This window comes from Protopterus annectens, chromosome 3.part0, assembly GCF_019279795.1.
Source record: "Protopterus annectens isolate FY-2018-M chromosome 3.part0, PAN1.0, whole genome shotgun sequence".
NCBI classification, from domain to species: Eukaryota; Metazoa; Chordata; order Ceratodontiformes; family Protopteridae; genus Protopterus; species Protopterus annectens.
The window spans coordinates 953,594,450-953,616,243 of record NC_056731.1 but is presented as its reverse complement, the minus strand read 5'-3'; the positions used below and the strand labels follow the sequence as shown (position 1 = coordinate 953,616,243).

Sequence of the window (21,794 nt, the reverse complement as noted above, 5' to 3'; positions counted from 1 at the left end):
GAAAGCGCTCATTGTTCATTTAGTCTTTTATCGATTAAAGTGGTTTTCTAAGCAAACAGATTTTTCGCCTTAGTGTTTTAACAGATGGTGAGTAAGCAGTGGTGCTCAGCCGAAGATTTCTTCTCGTGGTTTTGGTTCTTGTTCTTCGGCTAACTTTAGCAGTGTCAATTAAGTTTTTCTTCTACTGAACTTCAAGAGAAGGCTGTCCTACCTTCAACATATTCACTGCATTCCTTCAGGTCCTTTAGAGCTCTTACTAGTTTGATGTGATCACATGACAAGGGCTTTAAGGCTCATTTTGAGATGGGTCCTCTCCCTCAGTTTTGAGGGATCATCAGGCAGACTTTTCATCTCCTATATTTGCTTCTTCCCCACAGTTTAGTACCATTGGCTTTGTAGCAGACTTTCAACCCCCCCCCCCCCCAAGTCTGTTCCATCAAGACCAGCTGGACTTGCTATTTTGACTCCCTGTATGCTTTAAAACAAACTCTCTCAACTGAGGACTTTGGAGACAAGTGGGCTTAGAAACTGTTGCTGGATCTTTGGCGCAGTCGTTTGATTCTGTATGGCTAAATTTGTGGTGATAGATACCTTGGATGTTCTTTGTGTTTCACTGTTGCAGTCATCACACTTGGGTTATCTGCCTGCAGGTATCCCTCAGTCTGCCCGAATACCAGAGACTTAGTATTTCTGTGTTTGCTGTCACTCCAGGACTGACGTCATGTCGTCAGGGGTATAAAAACAGGCAGCCGACGCAATTACACCAGTCTTTCTTGCCGAGGAGCCCGAAGCAGAAGCAGTTCGCAAGTGCCGGTTGGCCGCTACCTGAGTTTTCGTTTACGAATTGAATAATCCTGAAGTCTTGTAAAGCAAAGTACCCGTCGAGGATCTTTTTTCTTGCTCTAACCGATGTCAGAAAAAGTTAACAATTGCCTTGCCTGTGGAAAGCAAATATCACACAGAGATTTTCATTCTTACTGCGTCACCTGTTTAGGCCTAGACCAAGACGTACCTCGCTGTCAGTTTTGTGCCTTGTTCAATGCCCAAACTATTTGTCGTCGGGCTCCCATTGTTGCTAAATTCTTTCACTCTCTATCTCCGTATTCCGAAATGGTTTCGGTAAGCCATCTGACTACCGATATTCCGAAAAAAGTAAGGATAAAGAGACGGACCTCACAGGTCCAAAGCTGCCGACGACACTTCCATTAAGCTAGTCGCCAGTTCGCCGGTACTCAGGTGCTTGCGCCAGTTCGCCAGTACTCGGTGAGGTGCTTTCGCAGCACCTGATGCCCGCTTCAGTGGATTCACAGGCCTCTACCGAGACCCTTCGGAGTCTGGTATGCCGCGAGACTCTTCTTCGACAATGGAACCTGCGGATGTCTCTACCTTGGGTGGGTCCAAAGCCGCTGAGCAGGCACCGGCTTCTGAGGCAGTTCTTCACACTACCAATGTTTGACTCAAACTGACTACTACCATTTTATCTAAAACTGCGAAGTTTCTAAGGCTAAGAGTATGCACTATGCCTAGAAAACTGATGACCAGAGTGCATGTACCTGCTTCTTTCCCACAGCGACAAATGCTTAGAATGGCAGAAGACCTTATTATGCTGATTAGGGGAAGTCAGCCTTCCTCTGCTAAGAGAAAGAGAACCAGTCCCCTGCAGCTTCAACAGACCAGGAGTCCGATGACTGAGTTATCTGATTAGGAAGACATGCCCTTATCTGCTTATGAGGATTCAGTTGCAGAGGAATCAATCTGCCTCTCCTTCAGAAGATTTTTCTTTTGGTGAAACCTTACATACAGAGCATTTCCACTAGGAATGCAAAGACTATCCTCAGTCCAAAAAGAGACTCAGAGAATTTCTAGATTTGCCACAGCACAGGCCTTTAGCAATACCCCCAGTCCTGGAAGTTGTTGATGTCTTTATGGGATCCAGTCTTACTCCTGATATCCCTGCCCCTAGGAAACCAAACAGGCACTACAGAGTACCTGACACTCACAAATTTCTTTTCAAGAGTCCTACTGCTGTCCCAGAGATCATTTCCCAGGGGCCTAACGGTATCAAGGCAACTACAGCCCAAGAATCCTATCCCTTCAGATAGGGATTCCAGAGCTTTGGACAGATGGGGTAAGAAAGTATATACCTCTGGAACTCTTGCCATTAGGGCATTGAATTGTCAGTTTCACATGCTTGAAGTACCAGCAACATATTATAGAACTTATTAAACAAAAAGTAGCAGCCTTTACAGACTGTGCATAAAATAAAGAATTGCAGGAGCTTATGCACTCTGCAAGCCAAGTCAGCAAGCATACTCTGCAGTGTGGCTTTGACTCCCTAGAAGCATCTTGCAGGGCAGCAGTCACTGGTTCTGTACTGAGAAGGCATGCCTGGCTTAAGGAGCAGACCTTGCCAGACCATGTCAAATCAAAGTTACTAGATGCTCCTTTGAACAAAGACAATTTATTTGGCACTAAAGCAGAAGATGTTCTTAAAAGGATGGAAGAAAAAGCTAAATCTATGCAGACAGTTAAAGAATTCTTACAAGTGCAACATCCTAGATTCAGTAGGCATTGCCCCTCAAAACACTGGTCCTTTCCAGACCAACTCAAACCAGACCCAGGGGAAACAGACCACTCAGTCTACAGTCTTAGAGTATGCAGAGATCTAAGCAATGGAGTGCCCCACCCCCAAAACAGGGAGTAGTAAGCCACCTCCTTACGGACAAAACTCCCAATGACTTCTCTACTCCACTCCCCGCTTATGCCCAATTGCTTGTGCCCCTAGGAGGAAAACTTGCCCTTCATGCAAAAAACTGGATGTCCATCACAAAAGACCAATGGGTCCTCAACATTGTATCCCAGGGGTACAGAGTCTATTTTAATTCTCTGCCAACCCCAAAAGGGTTGCCAGACCTTCCTCCAAACCAGTGGGCAGAGGCACAAAACCAAGTCCTATCCCTGCTCTCTGTAGGGGCTATTCAGCCAGTTCCAGCGGAACATATAGTTCAAGGATTCTATTCCAGACTTTTCCTAGTACCCAGAAAAGAGGGCTCTTGGCGCCCAATCCTGGATCTTTCAATTCTCAACACCTTCCTGGTGGTACCAAAATTCTAAATGCTTACCCTGCAGCAGTTTCTACCTATGCAAGCCAAGGATGCCTGGTTGGTCACCCTAGACTTATAAGAAGCCTATCTGCACATCCCTATAAGGGAGTCATGCAGGAAGCAGCTACGTTTCATGGCCGGATTTATGCATCATCAGTTCTCTGCACTTCCCTTTGGCTTATCCACTGTGTCCAGAGTATTCACAAAATGCCTGGCTCCAGCCATTGCATACTGCAGGCAGGGAAATATCCAAATTTACCCGTACTTGGACGACTGCCTGATTCAGGCAGACAGTCAGGAATTACTGTTGCAGCACCTGACATTGGTGAAAAAACTCACTTCCCTGGGGTACACCATCAACGAAAAGAAATCAAAACTGGTGCCCAGTCAAAAGATTATGTTCCTGGGAGCAAGCTTGACCACAACATCCCAGATGGCATTCCTCACTTCAGAAAAAAAAGTCTGTCTGACAGCCTACTTCAAACAAGTGGCCACCAGAACCCAGCTATCCGCAAGGAAAATATTGCAGGCCCTAGGGTTCATGGCCTCATGTATGCTGCTAATTCCATATGCAAGACTGCATATGAGGAAACTTCAATGGTACTTGAAAAGTCTTTTGGTGCCAACATTCTCAGGACCTGGAAACAGTCATTCCTATCATACCCTGTCTACGGACAGAGTTTCTTTGGTGGGCAGAAGCATGCAACCACAACAAGGGACTGCCCTTTACTCAACCCCGTGCCGCCCAGACCCTAACCACTGACTCACCAGACTATGCCTGGGGAGCACACATGGACGACAAATGCATTCTGTGCCACTGGAGCCCAAGACAAATTCATCTGCACATCAACTAAAATGATATGCTAGCTGTGCAGAACACCCTGACAGCTTTCAGATCCCTACCCTTTCCAGGACAACTACTAATAAAAACAGACAACACCACAGTTATGTGGTACATCAACAAGCAGGGGGGGGGGGGAAGAGACACATTCCTACCCACTCTGCAGATTAGCCATGGCCCTGTGGAACACGACCTTGGACATGCAAGTCCATCTGCAAGCTCAGTTCCTGCCAGGCAAACAAAATTCACTGGCAGACGATTTAAGCAGAAATCTCCTAGACCAACATGAGTGGCAGTATGAGCCCAGCACCTTCAACCTTCTGATTCAGAAATGGGGGACCCCAGAGGTGGACCTTTTTGCTTCCCCCTACAACCACCAGCTCAACAAATTCTGCACCAGGAACCCTCACAGCAAGGCCCTGTCTTTTCAGTGGGTAAATCTCTCAAGTTATGCATTCCCACCTCTTCCCCTTCTCACAAGAGTATTACTCAAAATAAGACAGGACAGACGGAGGACAATTCTGATTGCCCAGGACTGGCCACGCCAGCACTGGTACCCACTCCTGCACAACCTGATATCGGTGCCACCATGGCACCTACACCAGAACACTCTACCCTGCTCTCTCAGCAGGAGGGGCAGATTTTGCATCTGTAACTGCAAACCCTAAATCTTGCAGCCTGGGTTATCCCTTGAATCCTACCCCAGCAACTCTAAGCAAGCAGGTGCTGGATGTCATTCTTGAAGCCAGAAGACCCAGTACAAGGAAATCCTATGTGGATAAGTGGAAAAGGTACTGCTCCTGGAGTCTAAAGGAGAGGACACAACTCTGCCCTCCCTGCATTTAATCCTGGATTACTTAGCAGATCTACTTCACAAAGGCCTGTCCTTCACTTCCATTAAGATACGTGCCTCAGCCATTTCACCTCATTACAACACTGAGCCACCTCTCTTCTTGCACCCTCTTATCAAACAGTTCCTGAGAGGGACCGACAACTTAAGGCCACCAAGAAGAGCACCCACCCCTGCTTGGGACCTTAACTTTGTACTGGAAAAGCTCACACTTCCACCCTTTGAGCCTGCAGCATCAGCAGACTTAAAATTCCTCTCTTGGAAAACAGCATTGCTTCTGGCCATCACTTCAGCTAGAAGAGTGTCTGAACTACAAGCACTTATGGCCGTGAAACCCTTCATTATTTTCCATGCTGACAGGGTCTCCCTCAGGACAAACCCTTACTTTATGCCTAAAGTGGACTCCAGTGTGGCTCTCAACCAAATCCATACATTTGCCAACTTTTTTCCCTAATCCTCAAAATAAAGGGGAAAGGATCCTGCACTCCTTGGACGTGCACAGACAGCTCAGATTTTACCTGGATAAGACTAAGCCCTTCAGAAAGTCAGACCAGCTACTAGTCAGCTTTGCAGCAGGGGCAGAGGGCAATGCCGTTTCAAAGCAAACAATCTCTAAATGGATAGCACATTGCATCCATTTCTGCTACAAGCACCATGGGAAACCAACCCCTCAGGGGGTCAGAACACATTCCACTAGGGCAACATCTACCTCTACAGCATTTCTCAGGGGAGTCCCTACCAGGGATTTCTTGGAAGCTGTTTTCTGGAGTTCAGTACACTTTTACCAAGCACTGCCATTTGCCTATCTTCTCCAAATCCAGGGCAGGTTTTGCAACAGCAGTCCTGCAGGGCATTCTAGCCAGCCCTAATTCTTCTTGACTGCCTCCACCCTTCTCCAGCTTTGGGAATCCACCTAAGTGTGATGACTGCAACAGTGAAACATGAAGAAAATAGATGTTTGAGTGTATTCACTGTTGCAGTCCTGGTTTCCCTCCCTCCAACCCCTTGGTTTCTCTCTCTCTCTCGTATATCTGTATGCCTTTTACCTCCCCCCCCTTTCAGGGGTATTGGTATTTACTTTTTGCTGGTGGTGGTTTCCTCCACCATAGCTTAGCTCCCTACTGGGGGGGCTCCTGACATTTGGGGCAAGAAAAACTGATGTAATTGCGTCGGCTGCCTGTTTTTATACCCCTGATGACCTGACGTCAGTCCTGGAGCGACAGCAACCAACACAGAAATACTAAGTGTCTGGTATTCAGGCCGACTGAGGGCTACCTGCAGGCAGTTAACCCAAGTGTGATGACTGCAACAGTGAATACACTCGAACATCTACATTTATGGTAAGTGTATACAACTGTACTTTTTCAGAGCTTCAACACCAGTCCCCTCCTTCAGACCTTCCACTCTGCTTAGAGGATATTGTCTGTACATCTCAGTTTTTCAGAAAGAATGGCACATGCACCAGACATGGGTTCCTTGGACTCTAGCAGTTCTGGATTCATCCAGCAAGGTAATGGGGAGAATTATAGCATCTCACCCAAGAAATTAATTCCAAACTTCATTGGTGTTTTTCGTCCAAGTCTTTCTCTACCTTGGCTCCCTAATGCTTCCCATGGTAAGAGCCTTAAATGATTCACCCAGAGGCAGTCCATGTCCTTTGAGGAATTGGATTTGCCCCCTCCCAACATAACAAGAAAGAAGACATGTAAAAGGACTCTGACTCCCTAGGGAGTCCGTCCCTTGGGGTACCTACTCTGATCAAGTGGGCTCCCCACAATCCCCTCTAGAGGATGCCAGCTTTGGGGAGATCCTTGAATTAATGCAACAGAGAGGAATTGCCTTTTTTTGAGGCCTGTTGCTTAGGACCTTCTACTTTGTGGGTGGTGCCTGTTGTGGAGGTAATTATTTACATGGCCAAGAAGGCATGGCAGGAGCTAGATTTGAGTCTGTTCCCTGGAAACGCATTAAAATCCTCGGGCCTCCCTAAGAAGTAGTTTTGGCTCAAGAGTCCCCTAGAGAAATCTGTTGTGGCAAGAGCTAACAGATGATACAGCCTCTGCCCATACGTTCAGCAACGTACCCCCCTCATCTCTATGTACACACACAAAACTCATTCAGTGAGGCTTATTACCATCTCTACAGCCAGCTTTAGGAACGTGTTGAAATCTGTGCAACAGCAACCTGGTCAGTGTTGCAAACATTTGCTAGGCATTAGACTTTGGACCTTATGCCATGGTCTTTGGCTTCTTTTGGTGCCACTATCCTCAGAGGTTTCTTGTCTTAGTATCACCTAGGAACCTCATAGCTGGAGATTCTGACCCGTCATTTGGATTAGACAGATGGGATGAATAGGATTTGATAGTTGCATATTTGTCCGAATGCTGAATCCTTTCATCCACATCTGTCGAGTTCTACATCCCTCTTCCAAGTTTCCCTTGTAAAGAGCCTGAAGAACCATTAAAGCTGCTCCTATAGTAGTTTTATTATAGGGCCACTTCCACTTAGGCAATAAACTTCTAGGTATTTTCACTCACTAGTGCATTATGGAATAAAAGAAATCAAAGGAGATTGAGGCTCAAGCAGTAGTTTTGCTAGCTCAAATCCAATGAGCAGTCCAAACACCAATCAGTCATATCAAATGGACATGGATGAAAGGAGCCAAAGTTATGGTAAATACATTATTGTTTTTAAAACTTTACTTAATTTTTTTTTTAATTATCATATAAGTTACTGCATTCAGTGTAGAATACTTATTCTTTTCTCAACCGGCCTTTTGAAATGGTTATGAACCAAAATGTCCTCTTAAATTTTGCCTCTAATTTTAATTTAAGCAAAACAGGTGTAGGGAGAATAGCTCTGAGTAACATGATCTCATTTCCTCTGGTCCTGTTCAGACACTGGAACAGCAAGACTGGTGTCTTTGGTGTCCTCTAGTGATTGCAGTGAACTCATTAGAAGCTCAACCTCCTCCTTACACATAATCCTCCTGCTGAGTTTTCCACATCTCATTGCTATCTGCAAGACAACAGCACCTCCTTCAGACGTGTTGAGTATAGAGATTTCAGTGTATTTCTGGCTGTGTACACTTGCCTGTAAGTAGATGTAACTTCTGTTTTCCCTCCTCTGTACTTTGTCAGATAATTTCACCCATTGTAGCCCACTTTATTAAGTTTTTTTTATTCGTAATCTTTTTCCCCTTCCTACTTGTACATGTTTTGGGTCTAGGTCCATCCGTCCACCCACCCACAACCCTTTTCCCATTTTTGCACATGGGGTTGGGGTGTCCTTCAACAGTGGCAATCATCTAGAGCCTTCCTTTTTAATCCCTTTTCCACTTGTTAGGGGTTTTGTGTAGTAGCACAGATTTAAAGAAACATTCTTTCATTGTACAGTTATCTTCGTGGGCTAGAAGCTGTGAAAAAAGAAACTAAGCAAGGTTTCTGTAAATGCAAAAAGTACAGACTCGAGCTGCTACACACAGATCTACAGGATCTTTGGATTAGTTTTGGAGCCATTGTATTTGGAAGTGGACTGCATCAATTGTATAAGGGGTTTAGTGCCAGGACTCTTGCAGATTGATGTAACAAACTAGAGGTAAAAGGAATTACCCTGACTACACCTTTGGGATACCCTGCTGTTGAATAAAAGAAAGAAAAAAGTAGTCTGGAGGAATCAGCAGTGCTGGAGTAACTTCACCAGCTAAAGCACCCACATTGGCCACCCCACCTCTAAGATACCTCCTGTGAGATGTTCATAGTGTGTCACTGTTGCAGTCCTAACCAATGGGTTATCTGGCTCCCGGTAGCCCTTGATTGGCCAGAATACCAAAGGTAAGTAATAATGACGTTGGCTGTCGTCGGTTGTAAAGGACGTGGTAACATACAGTGAAAGCACTCGCTTTGCTTTTATTCATTTTTTTTTTTTTTTTTTTTTTTTTTTTTTTTATGTATTGGTGTTCTTGGATTTTACCTCCAGCTGTGTTGGTTCTGGTATGTTTACTGCATATCTCTGATACTATTTTGTAGTACCATTCCTTATTCTGTTCTAGGCATTTATTTTCTACTATCACTTGAATGATAATAGCCAGATGTAGAAACGCTAATGCTTTAGCTAAGCATGTTATATTGAAAGAAACTAGCCATTACTTAAGTTTTTTGTGTTGAGCTGAGTTGTAGTCAAGGGAATTTGAAAAGAAGAACAGAACTGAAGTATGTGAACAGAGATGGATTTTATTGCTGAAAGCATATGTTGAACCAGGTTACATGAGAGGGTCTCCCTTAAATATGTTTTAAAGAAAAGACCATTGCTACACTAATAGGTCTTGATAAATACTTTTTTGTGTGCTTTGTTCCTTCTTCAGACTGGTGTGTAGTGTTCTCTATTTGTTATAGAAGAGCATTTGATACAAATTTTTATGTAAATTCTCTTTCTATTTTAGTTTTCCATTAGAATATATGTTATTCTTCTCTCTGCTGCATGTATAAACTGCATATCTGGTTTTAATAGGTCTAAATATGTGTGATGTTGCTTTTAGTGTGTGTGCAGAGCTTATGCATGACATTTATTAGTTTTTATATTTTGTTATACCTGTACAATTTCCTGATTTCTTACTGTTTGGAATAAGTTTAACAAATCTTTATATTTGATAATGTGAATATTGTTTTTATTGCTATGTCTTTAACAAATGGTAGGATGCCTTTATTGACTGAGAGGAGTTTTATTAATGTCATCACATGACTTCTGAGCTCTCTGTGATTGGTGAGTTTCTACTTTAAATAAGTACCTAGACTTTGTGTTCTGTCATGGTCTGATGAAGCAGAGGTTACTGTGTGAAAGCGCTTGCCTTCTGTTTTAATGAAGTTACTTCTGTATATAGTGATTTAAAGCCATGTTTGAGAGGCGTTTTTGTTACTGTTTTGCATAAATCAGTCACCTTCGAGCTGACACTAACACCAGAACTCAGGCCTGTTACCAGTGGGGTGCCACAGGGATCAGTACTGGGCCCCCTACTGTTTGGTATATACTTCTCAGAATTTCTAGTCAAAACTAAGGGGTTGTGGCTGACTAAGTTGCAGATGACTGCAAACTGGGTGCAATTATTGAATCCCCAAATGATGTTCGTATATCCCAAGAGGGTTTTGCACAGACCGGTTGGTGTCTTAGTCACAGTCTCAATGTATCATCATTCCCTTCGGCATAGTGTCCCTTCACACTTTTTCAAATCAACAACAATACCCTAAGTACCCACAAACTGGTAAGAGACTTGGATTCACAAGTTGACCACGACCTGAACTTCGACCACTGTATCTTCTGTAGTAACGAAAGCTTTCTACATAGCACTCTTGATTAGTAAAGGCATTTCCTTGAGAGCAAAAGAGGTTATAAACCCCTCTATGCTTGGCAATAATCCGGCCCATAATAGAGTATAATGCCCTGTTCTGCATGTACCGTACAAAGCATCTGCAGCAATTGGAAAGACCTCAGAGGTCCCTAACAAAGATCAAGGGACTCCAGCACATGCTATGTGCTGTACACAGACTGACTAAAGGCCCTGTCACTTTAGTCTGTGTCATATAGACTTCTTAAGGGAGACTTGTGCCTGGCTTATAGAGCAATCTCAGACCGAAACCCAGTGAACTTGCTGCATATCCATAGATCAAACGGGACTAGGGACACCCATTCTTGGGACATAATATGGCCTGCGACTTAAATAGGACATGCGGAGGGACAGATTTATCTCCCAGTGACTGCTGTGTCTTACTAGGCTACCTATTCATCTGAAGTGGAGCACCTCTATGATATTGCGCAAAAGGAACCTGGATTAGTGGATGAGGCACCATAAACGCTTACCGGGAATAGTGGCAACATCCCTCCTGGATATGGGTAGTCATTACTAAATGCAACCTTGGGTATTAACTAACATTTTTGTGACATTATATTGAGATGAAATGATAGCCTAGTAATCTCCTATGATCCACTTCCGACCCTGGCAAACCCCCTAATCCTTCTAGAAAGTCTGAGTCGCTCTCTAGCAACCGATAGTCTGACAGATGAGTTTTGAAAGTAATCAGGGCTGACCGTGGGTGTCCCTCTCTCCTTTCCAAGGGATTCCCCTTCACCTTTCAGTTAAAAATTCCCCCCTTGTTATTCAGCACTGGCTGACTCTTGTGATTAGAAGTGATCCCTCCTCCCTCCTCCTCTGTTAGGAGAAGAGTTTTATTCAAGAATGTTTCTGGTACAAAAGAAACATAGTCATGGAGACCAATTCTGGATCTTTTCTTTCTAAACCAATCTGTTGTGTCCAAGTTGTTATCCCTTCACAACCTTTTACCCCCTCTTTCCTGTTTTGATTTTTCTGGTGCCCTTAGTTTGAGATGCTTACCATATTCATTTAGTTACAGATTTCAGACCTTTCTTAGAGGTTCTTTGTGTTTCACTGTTGCAGTCATCACACTTGGATTGTCTGCCTGCAGGTAGCCCTCAGTCGGCCCAAATACCAGAGTCTTGAGATTTCTGCGTCTGATGCTGTCGACTCATCCATGACGTCAGGGGTATAAAACATGCAGCCGATGCCATTACATCAGTTTTTCTTGCCATGCGGGAGCCCGAAGCAGAAGCAGTTCGCAAGTGCCGGTCGGCAGCTACCTGAAATTTTAGTTTTTCGAGTTTCAAACCTGAAGTCTTCTAAAGCTAAGTACCCCGTTGGGGATCCTTTTTTCTTGATCTAACAGATGTCAGAAAAAGTTAACAATTGTCTTGCCTGTAAAAAGCAAATACCTCACAGAGATTTTCATTCTTACTGCGTTATCTGTTTAGGCCCAGACCACGACGTCCCTCGCTGTCGGTTTTGTGCCTTGTTCAATGCCCGCACTATTCTTTGGGCTGTTTTTGTGTCTTAATTCTTTCGCTGTCCTTCCCCGTATTCCGAAATGGCATCGGTAAGCCATCCGACTACCGACCTTCCGGAAAAACACAAAGATACAGAGACAGACCGCATAGGTCCAAAAATGCCGACGACGCTTCCGTTAAGCTAGTCGCCAGTCCACCGATACTCAGGTGCTTTTGCAGCCCCTGTTACCCCCTTCTGCAGACTCGCAGGCCTCTACTGAGACATATACGGACTCCAGTATGCCGCAAGATGCTTCTTCGACTGTGGAACCTGCAGATGTCTCTGCCTTGGATGAGTCTGGAGCCGCTGTGCAGGCACCGGCTGCTGAGGGTATATTCAGACCTTCCGATGTTCGTATTAAACAGACTACTTCATTAATGACTAAATCTACCGCATTTCTCAGGCCCGGAGTTCGCAGTACGCTTGGGAGACAGACGACCAAAGCAAATTCTCAAGCTCCCATGCCACAGAGACAAATGCTTAGAATGGCTGAAGACCTTATTACTTTAATTAGGGGATGCCAGCCTTCCCCCTCTAAAAGACAAAAAAATTGATTTTCCTTCAGATTCTTCATATCATGACTCTGATGACTCTGATCCCTGTGATTACCAGGACATACCCTTATCTACCTTTGAGGACTCAGATGCAGAGGAGTCAATTCCCTCAGCCCCCCAGAGGACCTTTCTTTAGGTGAAACCTTGCATAACCTAAGAGAGCATTTCAGCTGGAAATGCCAGGACTACCCACAGTCCAAAAAGAGATTCAGGGAATTTTTAGACTTGCCTCAGCGTAGGCCTCTAGCTATTCCCCCTGTCCTGGATATTGTAGATGATGTCCTCATGGAATCCAGCCTTCCTGATACTTTACCACCTGCTCCTAGAAAGCCTGACAGATACTACAGTGTACCGGACTCACAAATTTCTCTTTAAAAATCCCACTGTGGATCCAGCGACCATTTCCCAGAGACCTAAAGGTATTAAGGTTTCTACAGCCAAAAACCCTACCCCTTCAGACAGGGATTCTAGGGCTCTAAACAAATGGGGTAAGAAGGTATATACCTCTGGAACTCTTGCCATTAGGGCTTTAAATTGCCAGTTTCATATGTTGAAGTACCAGCAGCATATTATTGATCTAATTAAGCAAAAAAATTTGTTGATTCCTGGTTGTGCAGAAGGTAAGGACTTGCAAGACTTAATGCATTCTGCAAAGCAAGTTGGTAAACATACTTTGCAGTGCGGTTTTGATGCCTTAGAAGCAATTTGCAGGGCTGCTGTCACTGGGTCTGTTCTGAGAAGGCATGCTTGGCTGAAGGAACAAATCTTGCCAGACCATGTCAAGGCAAAATTACTTGATGCTCCATTAAACCAAGACTGTTTGTTTGGCTGTAAAGCAGATGATGTTCTTAAAAAGGTGGTAGAAAAAGCTAAATCCATGCAGACTGTTAGATTTCTTGCAGGTACAGCCACCTAGATTCAGTAGGCATTGGCCTTCAACAAATTGGTCCTTTCCAGCCACATCCAGACCTTCTCAGCCCCAGCACAGGGGCAGCAGACCACAAAGACTACAGTCTCAGGGTATGCACAGATCTAAACAATGGAGTGCTCCCTCCTCAAAAACTGGGAGTGGTAAGCCACCCCCTATGGAAAAAGTTCACAATAACTTGTCCTTAACCCTTTCCAGCCATGCCCAAGTACTTGCACCCCTAGAAGGAAAACTCGCACTGCATGCAAAAAACTGGGAGTATATTACCCAGGACCGGTGGGTCTTACACAGTGTATCCCAGGGATGCAGCTTCTATTTCCACTCTCTGCCAACCCCAGGCGGATTGCCAGACCTTTCTTCAAACCAGTGGACAGAGGCCCTAAAACACAGTACTTTCTCTTTGCATGATCAGGGCTATTCAAACTGTGCCAACAGAACAAAGGGGACAGGGTTTCTACTCCAGGCTGTTCCTGGTGCCCAGGAAAGAGCACTCTTGGCACCCTATTCTGGATCTGTCAACCCTAAACACCTTCCTGGTGGTACCAAAATTCAAAATGCTTACACTCCAGTAGCTCCTTCCTATGCTAACCAAGGACTCCTGGCTAGTCACCCTAGACTTAAAAGAAGCTTATCTGCACATCCCCATAAGGGAATCTTGCAAGAAATATCTACGTTTCAGGGCAGGTTCTATGCACTATCTGTTCTCTGCACTTCCCTTTGGCTTATCTACTGCGCCCAGGGTATTCACAAAGTGCCTGGCTCCAGCTATTGCTTACTGCAGGCAGAGAAATATTCAAATTTACGCATACTTGGACGATTGCCTGATTCAGGCAGACAGTCAGGAATGGCTACTTCAGCACCTGACGTTTGTAAAGAGACTCCTAACTTCTCTGGGGTATACAATCAATGAAAAGAAATTGCATCTGGTACCCAGCCAAAAGATTGTATTCCTGGGAGCAAGCCTGAACGCAACTTCCCAAATGGCATTTCTCACTCCAGAAAAGCAGGTTTATTTGACATCTTATTTCAAACTACTGGCCACACAAACCCAGTTATCTGCAAGAAAAATACTACAAGCCCTAGGGTTCATGGCCTCATGTATACTACTGATTTCATATGCAAGACTGCATATGAGGAGGACCTCGAAGCGGTGATTCCTATTATTCCTTGCCTAAGGACAGAGTTAATTTGGTGGGCAGAGGCTTGCAACCACAACAAGGGACTCTGTCTCACAACCCCCTGCTGTCCAAACTCTGACAACAGAAGCATCAGTCTATGCATGGGGGGCTCACATGGCAGGCAAATGCATTCAAGGCAAATGGAGCCCCAGGACAAATTCACCTGCATACCAATTAAAAAGAAATGTTAGCTGTACAGAATACACTGACAGCCTTCAAATACTTAAAATGCGCTGACAGCCTTCAAATACCTTATCCTGCCAGGACAACAACTGATACAGTCAACACCACAGTTATGTGGTACATAAACAAGTAGGGGGGAACTCACTCCTACCCACTCTGCAGGCTAGCCATGACACTGTGGAACACAGCCTTAAGCAACCTAGTGCACCTGCAAGCTCAATTCCTGCCAGGCAAACTAAATACACACTGGCAGACGACTTAAGCAGAAATCTAATGGACCCACATGAGTGGAAACTGAAATCAAACTCATTCAAACTTCTAATACACAGGTGGGGGACACCAGAGGTGGACCTCTTTGTGTTTCCCCAAAACCATCAACTAAACAAATTTTGCACCAGAATTCCCCACAGCCAAGCTTGGAAAGTGGATGCCCTTTCTTTCACATGGGAAAACCTCTCAATATGTGCCTTTCCCCCTCTGCCCCACCTTCCAAAGGTACTCCTCAAGATCAAACAGGACAGGCCAAGGACAATCCTTATTGCACCAGACTGGCCACGCCAGCACTGGTACCCAGTCCTATGCAGTCTGACAGCATTGCCACCCTGGCACCTACAGTAAACCCCCTCTCTGCTGTCCCAGCAGGAGAGACAGATTTTGTGTCCTCAGCTGCAAACCCTGAACCTGGCAGCCTGGCTTATTCCCTGAATACATCACCAGCAACCCTCAGCAAACAGGTGCTGGATGTTATCCTTGAGGCCAGGAGGCCCAGTACTAGGCAATCCTATTTAGAAAAGTGGAATAGATACTGTTCTTGGAGCCAGTTTCAAGGGAAGGGCACAGCCGTGCACTCCTTGCCTCAAATCCTATATTATCTGGCAGAGCTGCTCCACAAGGGCCTATCATTCTCATCAGTTAAGATTCATGCCTCTGCCATCTCAGCTCATTACAATACTGAGCCACCCCCTCAGCCTCTGATCAAACAGTTCCTGAGAGGAGCTAACAATTTAAGACCCCCAAGGAGAGCTCCCACTCCTGCCTGACACCTTAACTTTGTACTAGAGAAGCTTACACTTCTCCTTTTGAGCCTGCTGCTGCAGCAGAGTTAAAATTCCTCTCTTGGAAAACAGCCTTACTGCTAGCCATCACTTCAGCAAGAAGAGTGTCTGAGTTACAGACCCTTATGGCTGTGGAATCCTTCATTATCTTCCATCCGGGCAGGGTTTCCCTCAGGACTAACGCATCTTTCATGCCCAAGGTGGTATCCAGTGTGGCTTTAAACTAATCCATCCATTTGCCAACCTTTTTTTCCTAATCCTCAGAATAAAGGTGAAAGGATCCTGCACTCCTTAGACGTGCACAGACAGCTCAGGTTCTACCTTGATAGGACTAAATTTTCAGAAAAATCTGACCAGCTGCTGGTCAGCTATGCTACAGGGGCAGAGGGCAAGGCCAGAGTGAAACAAACCATTTCTAAATGGATAGCACACTGCATCCATTTCTGCTGCATACACCATTGAAAACCTCCCCCACAGGGGATTAGGCCTCATTCCTCTAGGGCTACCTCAACCTGTACAGCTTTTCTCAGGGCAGTCCCTACCAGGGACATCCTGGAAGCTGCAACCTGGAGTTCTGTACACACCTTCACCAAACATTATCACTTACCTATCTTTTCCAAATCCAGAGCTGGATTTGCCACAGCAGTCTTACTACTACTTTACTGCCTCCACCCTTTCTCAGCTTTGGGAATCAACCCAAGTGTGATGACTGCAATAGTGAAACACGAAGAGCATAGTACAGTTGTGTACACTTACCATAAATGTAGATGTTCGAGTGTATTCACTGTTACAGTCCTGGTTACCCTTCCTCCAGCCCCCTGTCTTTCTATACTTTCTACCTATCCTCTTTTTTGGCCATATCTTATGGAAATGGTATTTACTTTTTACTGGAGGTGTTACACACCATTTGATTGCTTCCTATTTTGGGGGCTCCTGACATCTGGGGCAAGAAAAACTGATGTAATGGCGTCTGCTGCATGTTTTATACCCCTGACGACCTGACATCATGGATGAGGTGACAGTATGCGACGCAGAAATTTCAAGACTCTGGTATTCAGACCGACTGAGGGCTACCTGCAGGCAGATAACCCAAGTGTGATGACTGCAACAGTGAATACATTCTTAACATCTACATTTGTGGTAAGTGTACACAACTGTACCTTTAGCCTATCCACTACTCCAAGGTTCTAGCTCCATTAGAAGCCTACTGCAAGGTGCTCACATTTTTTCTGATTTAGATGACTTGATCATCTCTGCAGGCCCTTTGTGCTCATCTCTGCACAGACTGAGGTTTCAGGAGAACAAAGGAAAGTCTTGCTCGATGACTCCTCGCAGTATTTTCTTTGAGTGTCTCCTAGATACCTCAATTCGTAGAGCTTTTCTTCCACAGGAAAAAAGTAGATCCTAGCTCTATTTCTGAAATTTTCCACTTAGACTTGTGTCTTAGCCCAAGTATTTCAGAGGATTCTGGATCTTACAGCAACTATGATTCTCATGGTATGGATTGCAGGAACTCAACATGAGGAAAAAGAAAGTGGTGCCTAAAATCTTTATGGTCTTAACATAAGCATACCCTCTCAGTTTTGGAGTTTGTAAAAAGTTAAATTATTTGAAGAGACCAAGTTTATTATATTCCTGGTCTTCCATTTTCACTTCTAGTTTCAGAAGAGTCTGTAACAGATGCTTAGGACTTCGCTTGGGGAGCAGTTTGTATGTGTGGGAAAAAGTGCAGGGTCTTTGGAACAGAAAAGACAGACCAAAACATATCAACCTAAATTGATCATCAGTGGTCCTCTGCTCCATTGAAAGTGTTTACAGACAACAGCATGGTGATGTGGTACATGGGGGGCAGACCTTTCCTTTGTGCAGTCTAGACATAGTAGCTTGGGATATAAGTTTTCAGCACAGTCTCGCTCTTCATGCATCTTACAGACTGTTGCAGACCAGCTTAGCAGGAACAGTACAGATCCTCATGAAATGAGACTGAATGGGGGTGGGGGTCTTCCAGGAATTAATAGGTTCATAGGTGTGTGTACTAGGCTGACGGCCCAGGAGCCTACATAAGCCTAGCCCAAGAAGATTCCCTGCCATCATGCCACCCAAAGTTAGTTTCCAGTGTCCCTGTCAAGCAAGGCCACTGAAGACCAGCTGTGGGGAACTTATCAGGTAGATCTTTTCACTGACATTTCCAACAATCAGTTGGCAAAGTTCTGCTCCAGGACTCCATGCAAGAAAGCCTAGTAAACATGCATTTGGTTTCCTTTGACAGGACTATTCCTGTATGCTTATTCCACCCTTTTCCATTAATATACAGGGTTATTATGAAGATTCAGAAGAACTTTACAGAAGATCTCTGTGAGACTCCTTTCCGGCCCAGGCAGCCATGGTTCTGCCTTCTATTGGAAATGGCTAATGGCAGTTACTGCATACTTCCTAATAGACTGGACATATATACATACCGCAGATAACTGCACCTCACTGCCTGGATGGTAAAATTTTAACTTATTGTCTGAGATGTGCAGCAGGTATTGAAGAAAAGAAAACCTGCTACTAGATAATCCTATATTTGTAAATGAGAGATTTTTGTTGTTAAAAAAAGAACCAGCATCCTTTCAGAGATAGTATGTCTCTGGCTGTATATTATGTCTCTGGCTGTATATTATTTGTGAGTTTCTGTCCTCTGGCCTGTGCCACTTCAAGGTTTATTTGTTGGCCATTTCAACATGTATGAGCATGGAATCCCCTTTTTAATGCAATCTTGAGGTATTGTATATCAAGCCTTCTAGGAAATGAGGAGCTCCTCCATGGGATATTGATCTTCTGGAAAAACTAATATTACTTCATCTGATCCAACTCATCAGGCTGACTTGAGGTTCTTAACATGGAAAACAAATATTACTGATTTGTTCTGACATCTGCAAGAAAGTATCTGAGGAACAAGTTCTTATGGTGGGCCAACCTTGTCTCATTTTCTATAAAGATAAGGTTTCCATGAGAACTAATCAATCATTTATACCTAAAGTGGTATCATAGTTTCCTTTGTGCCAAACAGCCCATCTCTGTCTTCTTTAAAGAAATTTAAAATAAGGGAGAAAGGATGCTCCATACCTTGAATGTCCACAGACAGCTTGGGTACTATCTTGATGGAACAAAATCTTTTGGAACTCTGTTCAGTTGTTCATTTCCTTCGAGAGGAAAAAGGATGAGCTGTGCAAAAGCAGATTTCCTGATGGTTGTCTCATTTAATTACCTTTTGTTATACCAGCTACAACAAGGGAATTGCAGGCAGGGTCAAGGCTCCTTTTACCAGGGCCTTGGCTTCATCTGTAGCTTTTTGAAATGGGTTGGATCCTAGAGGTATTCTAGGAGTAGCAACTTGATCCCCTCTGCATTCTTTTACTAAGCATTGCAAAACAGATAGTTTTCCATGTCTAGGACAGGCTTTGCTGGGACAATTGTCCCAGAACCTTATCCTTCCTCCTCCCATTCAGCTAAGCTATGGTGTACTGTGCATTGATTAATATAATAAAGTTGTGTAAGTAAATTACCATAACAGTAGATGTCCGAATGATCAGTGCTACAGTAGCCACTCCTTACGTCATCCCCTTTATTTTTTAATGTTTTTGTTGTCAGGGTGACAACATTTAACTTTAGTTTCCTTTTCCGGTCTCTATAACGTCACACACAGCTGGAATGAAATGTCTGAAGGGTGGCACACAAACCACTATTTTTTTCTTCAGCTGAACTTCAGCTGTGTAACAGCTTCAGAGCATGGACATAACCCTTTAAGCTGTGCAGGATATAACCCACATGGCTAAGATTTCCACAGCAGTGATCATTCAAACATACTGTTATGACAAGTGTACTTACTCAGCCATACTTTGATACCCCTGACAAGGGTGAACCTTCCACTGACCCTGAAGAGCTACAGAATGATTAGCTTTACTAGTATTTGAAAGCTAATGGAACATAAAATCAATAAATTTGAGGACACTTGTAGCTTACAAGACCTTGGCCCAAACAATTTCTACTTTGTGAAAGATTCTGCCTGATGAAACTGGTAGATTTCATTGAGACTTTTTCATGGTCACTAGATGAAGGCAAGTCTAAGCATACTGCTTACCTACTGTGCACACTGCCTAGCTGGAGCTGGCAAAGGCCTTTTGCGCTGTTTTAAGTTTCATCACTGAAAAGCTGTCACAGTTCATTACAAATCCTACATGACTTGATGGTAACTAATTGTCTTGCAGATGCAATCCAGTCTTTCAGTGCTGGTGGCCCACTTGCTTCAAAAATTATCGCTAGCTGTGTCTCCAAGGGTACTTTGCTAAGACCACTACTCTCTGGCATCATCTTTGCAGATGTCTGTCATTGTGCCAGGGTCATGGATTAAAGTTAATTCTTTTTTGTAAATTATAGCATTCTTGCACCTACCATTTAAGTGACACTCCCTTCAAAACAGTACTATTTGGCAGTCTCTAATGACACTCCTGTTAGGGACATTTTTTACCTAGCCCAGCTTGTCTTATTAGTAAAGGTATACACTTCCCTCAACCGACCCATACTAGATTATACAGACATTTCACCCATCTGGAAATACCAAAGTATGTTCTTACAAAGATGGTGTGCAAGCTCCCTAAGCTACAGAGTGACTGACTAAAAGCACTCTGTCCTTTCTCCCTCCTCCTGTAGAATTCTGTATGTCAGCCATGACATTGCTTGCAAGGTAGAAAATGAGCCTGCCCTGCTTAATCTGTTGCACATTCATAAAGCTGGTAACACCATAAATATCCTTTGTATCTTGTAGCATAAACATAACCTGTTAGTTTGACTGGGGTGCCCCCCCAACCAAGAGAATCCTCTACCTGTTGAGTATGCTTCTCCATATCAAGCAAAGCAGCTCTATAATTCTCTTCAAAAATAAGCCCAATGAGATGTGGAGGTGCAGATTATCCCCAGTCCCTTCCTGACCTTTATGGGTAGAGAAGCAAGTAGTGGTAATTGCAGTATCCACTTTGTATGTAGTCTTCTGGACCTTCTGCATAATGTCTGCCTTTGTATTTATGAACCTGTGAGTGTCATGTCAGAAGCAAAGCTGTGAGTGTCATGTCAGAAGCAAAGAAGAAGAAATGGAACAGCTGTGAAACTAGGCTTTATACATGTAAGAGAAAGTAAAATGCTTGGCATACAGTGACAGCTACTCCCCTGAGTAGTGTAATGGTTATATTGGGTAAGACGAGTGGTTCTTGTCTTCTCAATTTGCCTACTGTCAATACATATTGCATTTCAGAGTTTCCCAGTGTCTTTCAGCTCTTGCAAAGAGCTATATAAAGGATTTATCATTTAAAATCTGTTTCTTATATGCAGATTCTGTAATAAAGCTCTAGTGTTTTGAGAGGTTTTATAATTTAGCAGTATTCACTGCTGTTTCTTTAGAGGTTGAAATGACCATACTTTTCTTATATGATCAGTTTATTTTGTTTTTATTCCCCTCTAGCTTCCAGCCAGACCCAGTTTAGATTTTTCATTTCAAGACTCCTGGAATTTTGGTAAGAACAGTAGCTACATGCATCTATCTCTCTCATTATGTTTTGTAAGATTTAAATTTTACTAATTATGGCCATGTTTCCTGTTTAGGGGTGCGAAAAAGCATCTGTGCTCTCTCTATTGCTCCTACCAAAGCATGTGAATATACTGAACAAGGATGGCAGTATCTGAAGACCCAGTTCAAATAAAGAGGGTTTGTCCCTTTAAGAACATCACCTTATGCAAATGTTCAGCTCAGCATATTTCCCCTTTCAGAACTGTATTGAATTGTAGTAGTCTGAATATTAATATGCTTATTTAAGAAGCAAAATAAAGATTATTAGTATTTTTTTACATTGTGTTTTCTTTGCTTTGGCTTGACATTTAAGGAAAAAACATCTAAGCTGATGTCTAGTCTTTTGTTGATTTAATAAAGGAAAGTATGACTGTTAAAAGTAAAATGTTTTAGCAGTTAATGCTGTTTCGTGAAGCTGTTGTATACTTGTGTAAAAGATTTTGAGTGTATTCACCCTTGCTATAAAAAAATCTACTCTACAAAAGTAGACAGACTGCCCCGCTCCTAAAAAAAATTATGTTAACCAGGATCTGACTTTTACTGCATGTATTTACTTAAGATTTGCATTCATATGCGTACATGTATTGACTGTTTGGTGATCAACCTGTAA

The 21,794-nt window shown here is 43.6% G+C and overlaps 1 protein-coding gene across 1 annotated transcript in view; it reads left to right on the top strand.

Annotated features, from left to right (window-relative positions):
* Positions 1-21,462, top strand: part of MICOS13 (mitochondrial contact site and cristae organizing system subunit 13) — a 124,110-nt gene extending 102,648 nt beyond the window's left edge. Inside the window, exons 3-4 of the mRNA XM_044065282.1 lie at positions 21,080-21,131; positions 21,220-21,462. Of these exons, the coding sequence (XP_043921217.1) occupies positions 21,080-21,131; positions 21,220-21,317 (150 nt within the window). The 3' untranslated portion in view covers positions 21,318-21,462. The remainder of the gene's footprint in view (positions 1-21,079; positions 21,132-21,219) is intronic.
* The last annotated feature ends 332 nt before the right edge of the window (positions 21,463-21,794 follow it).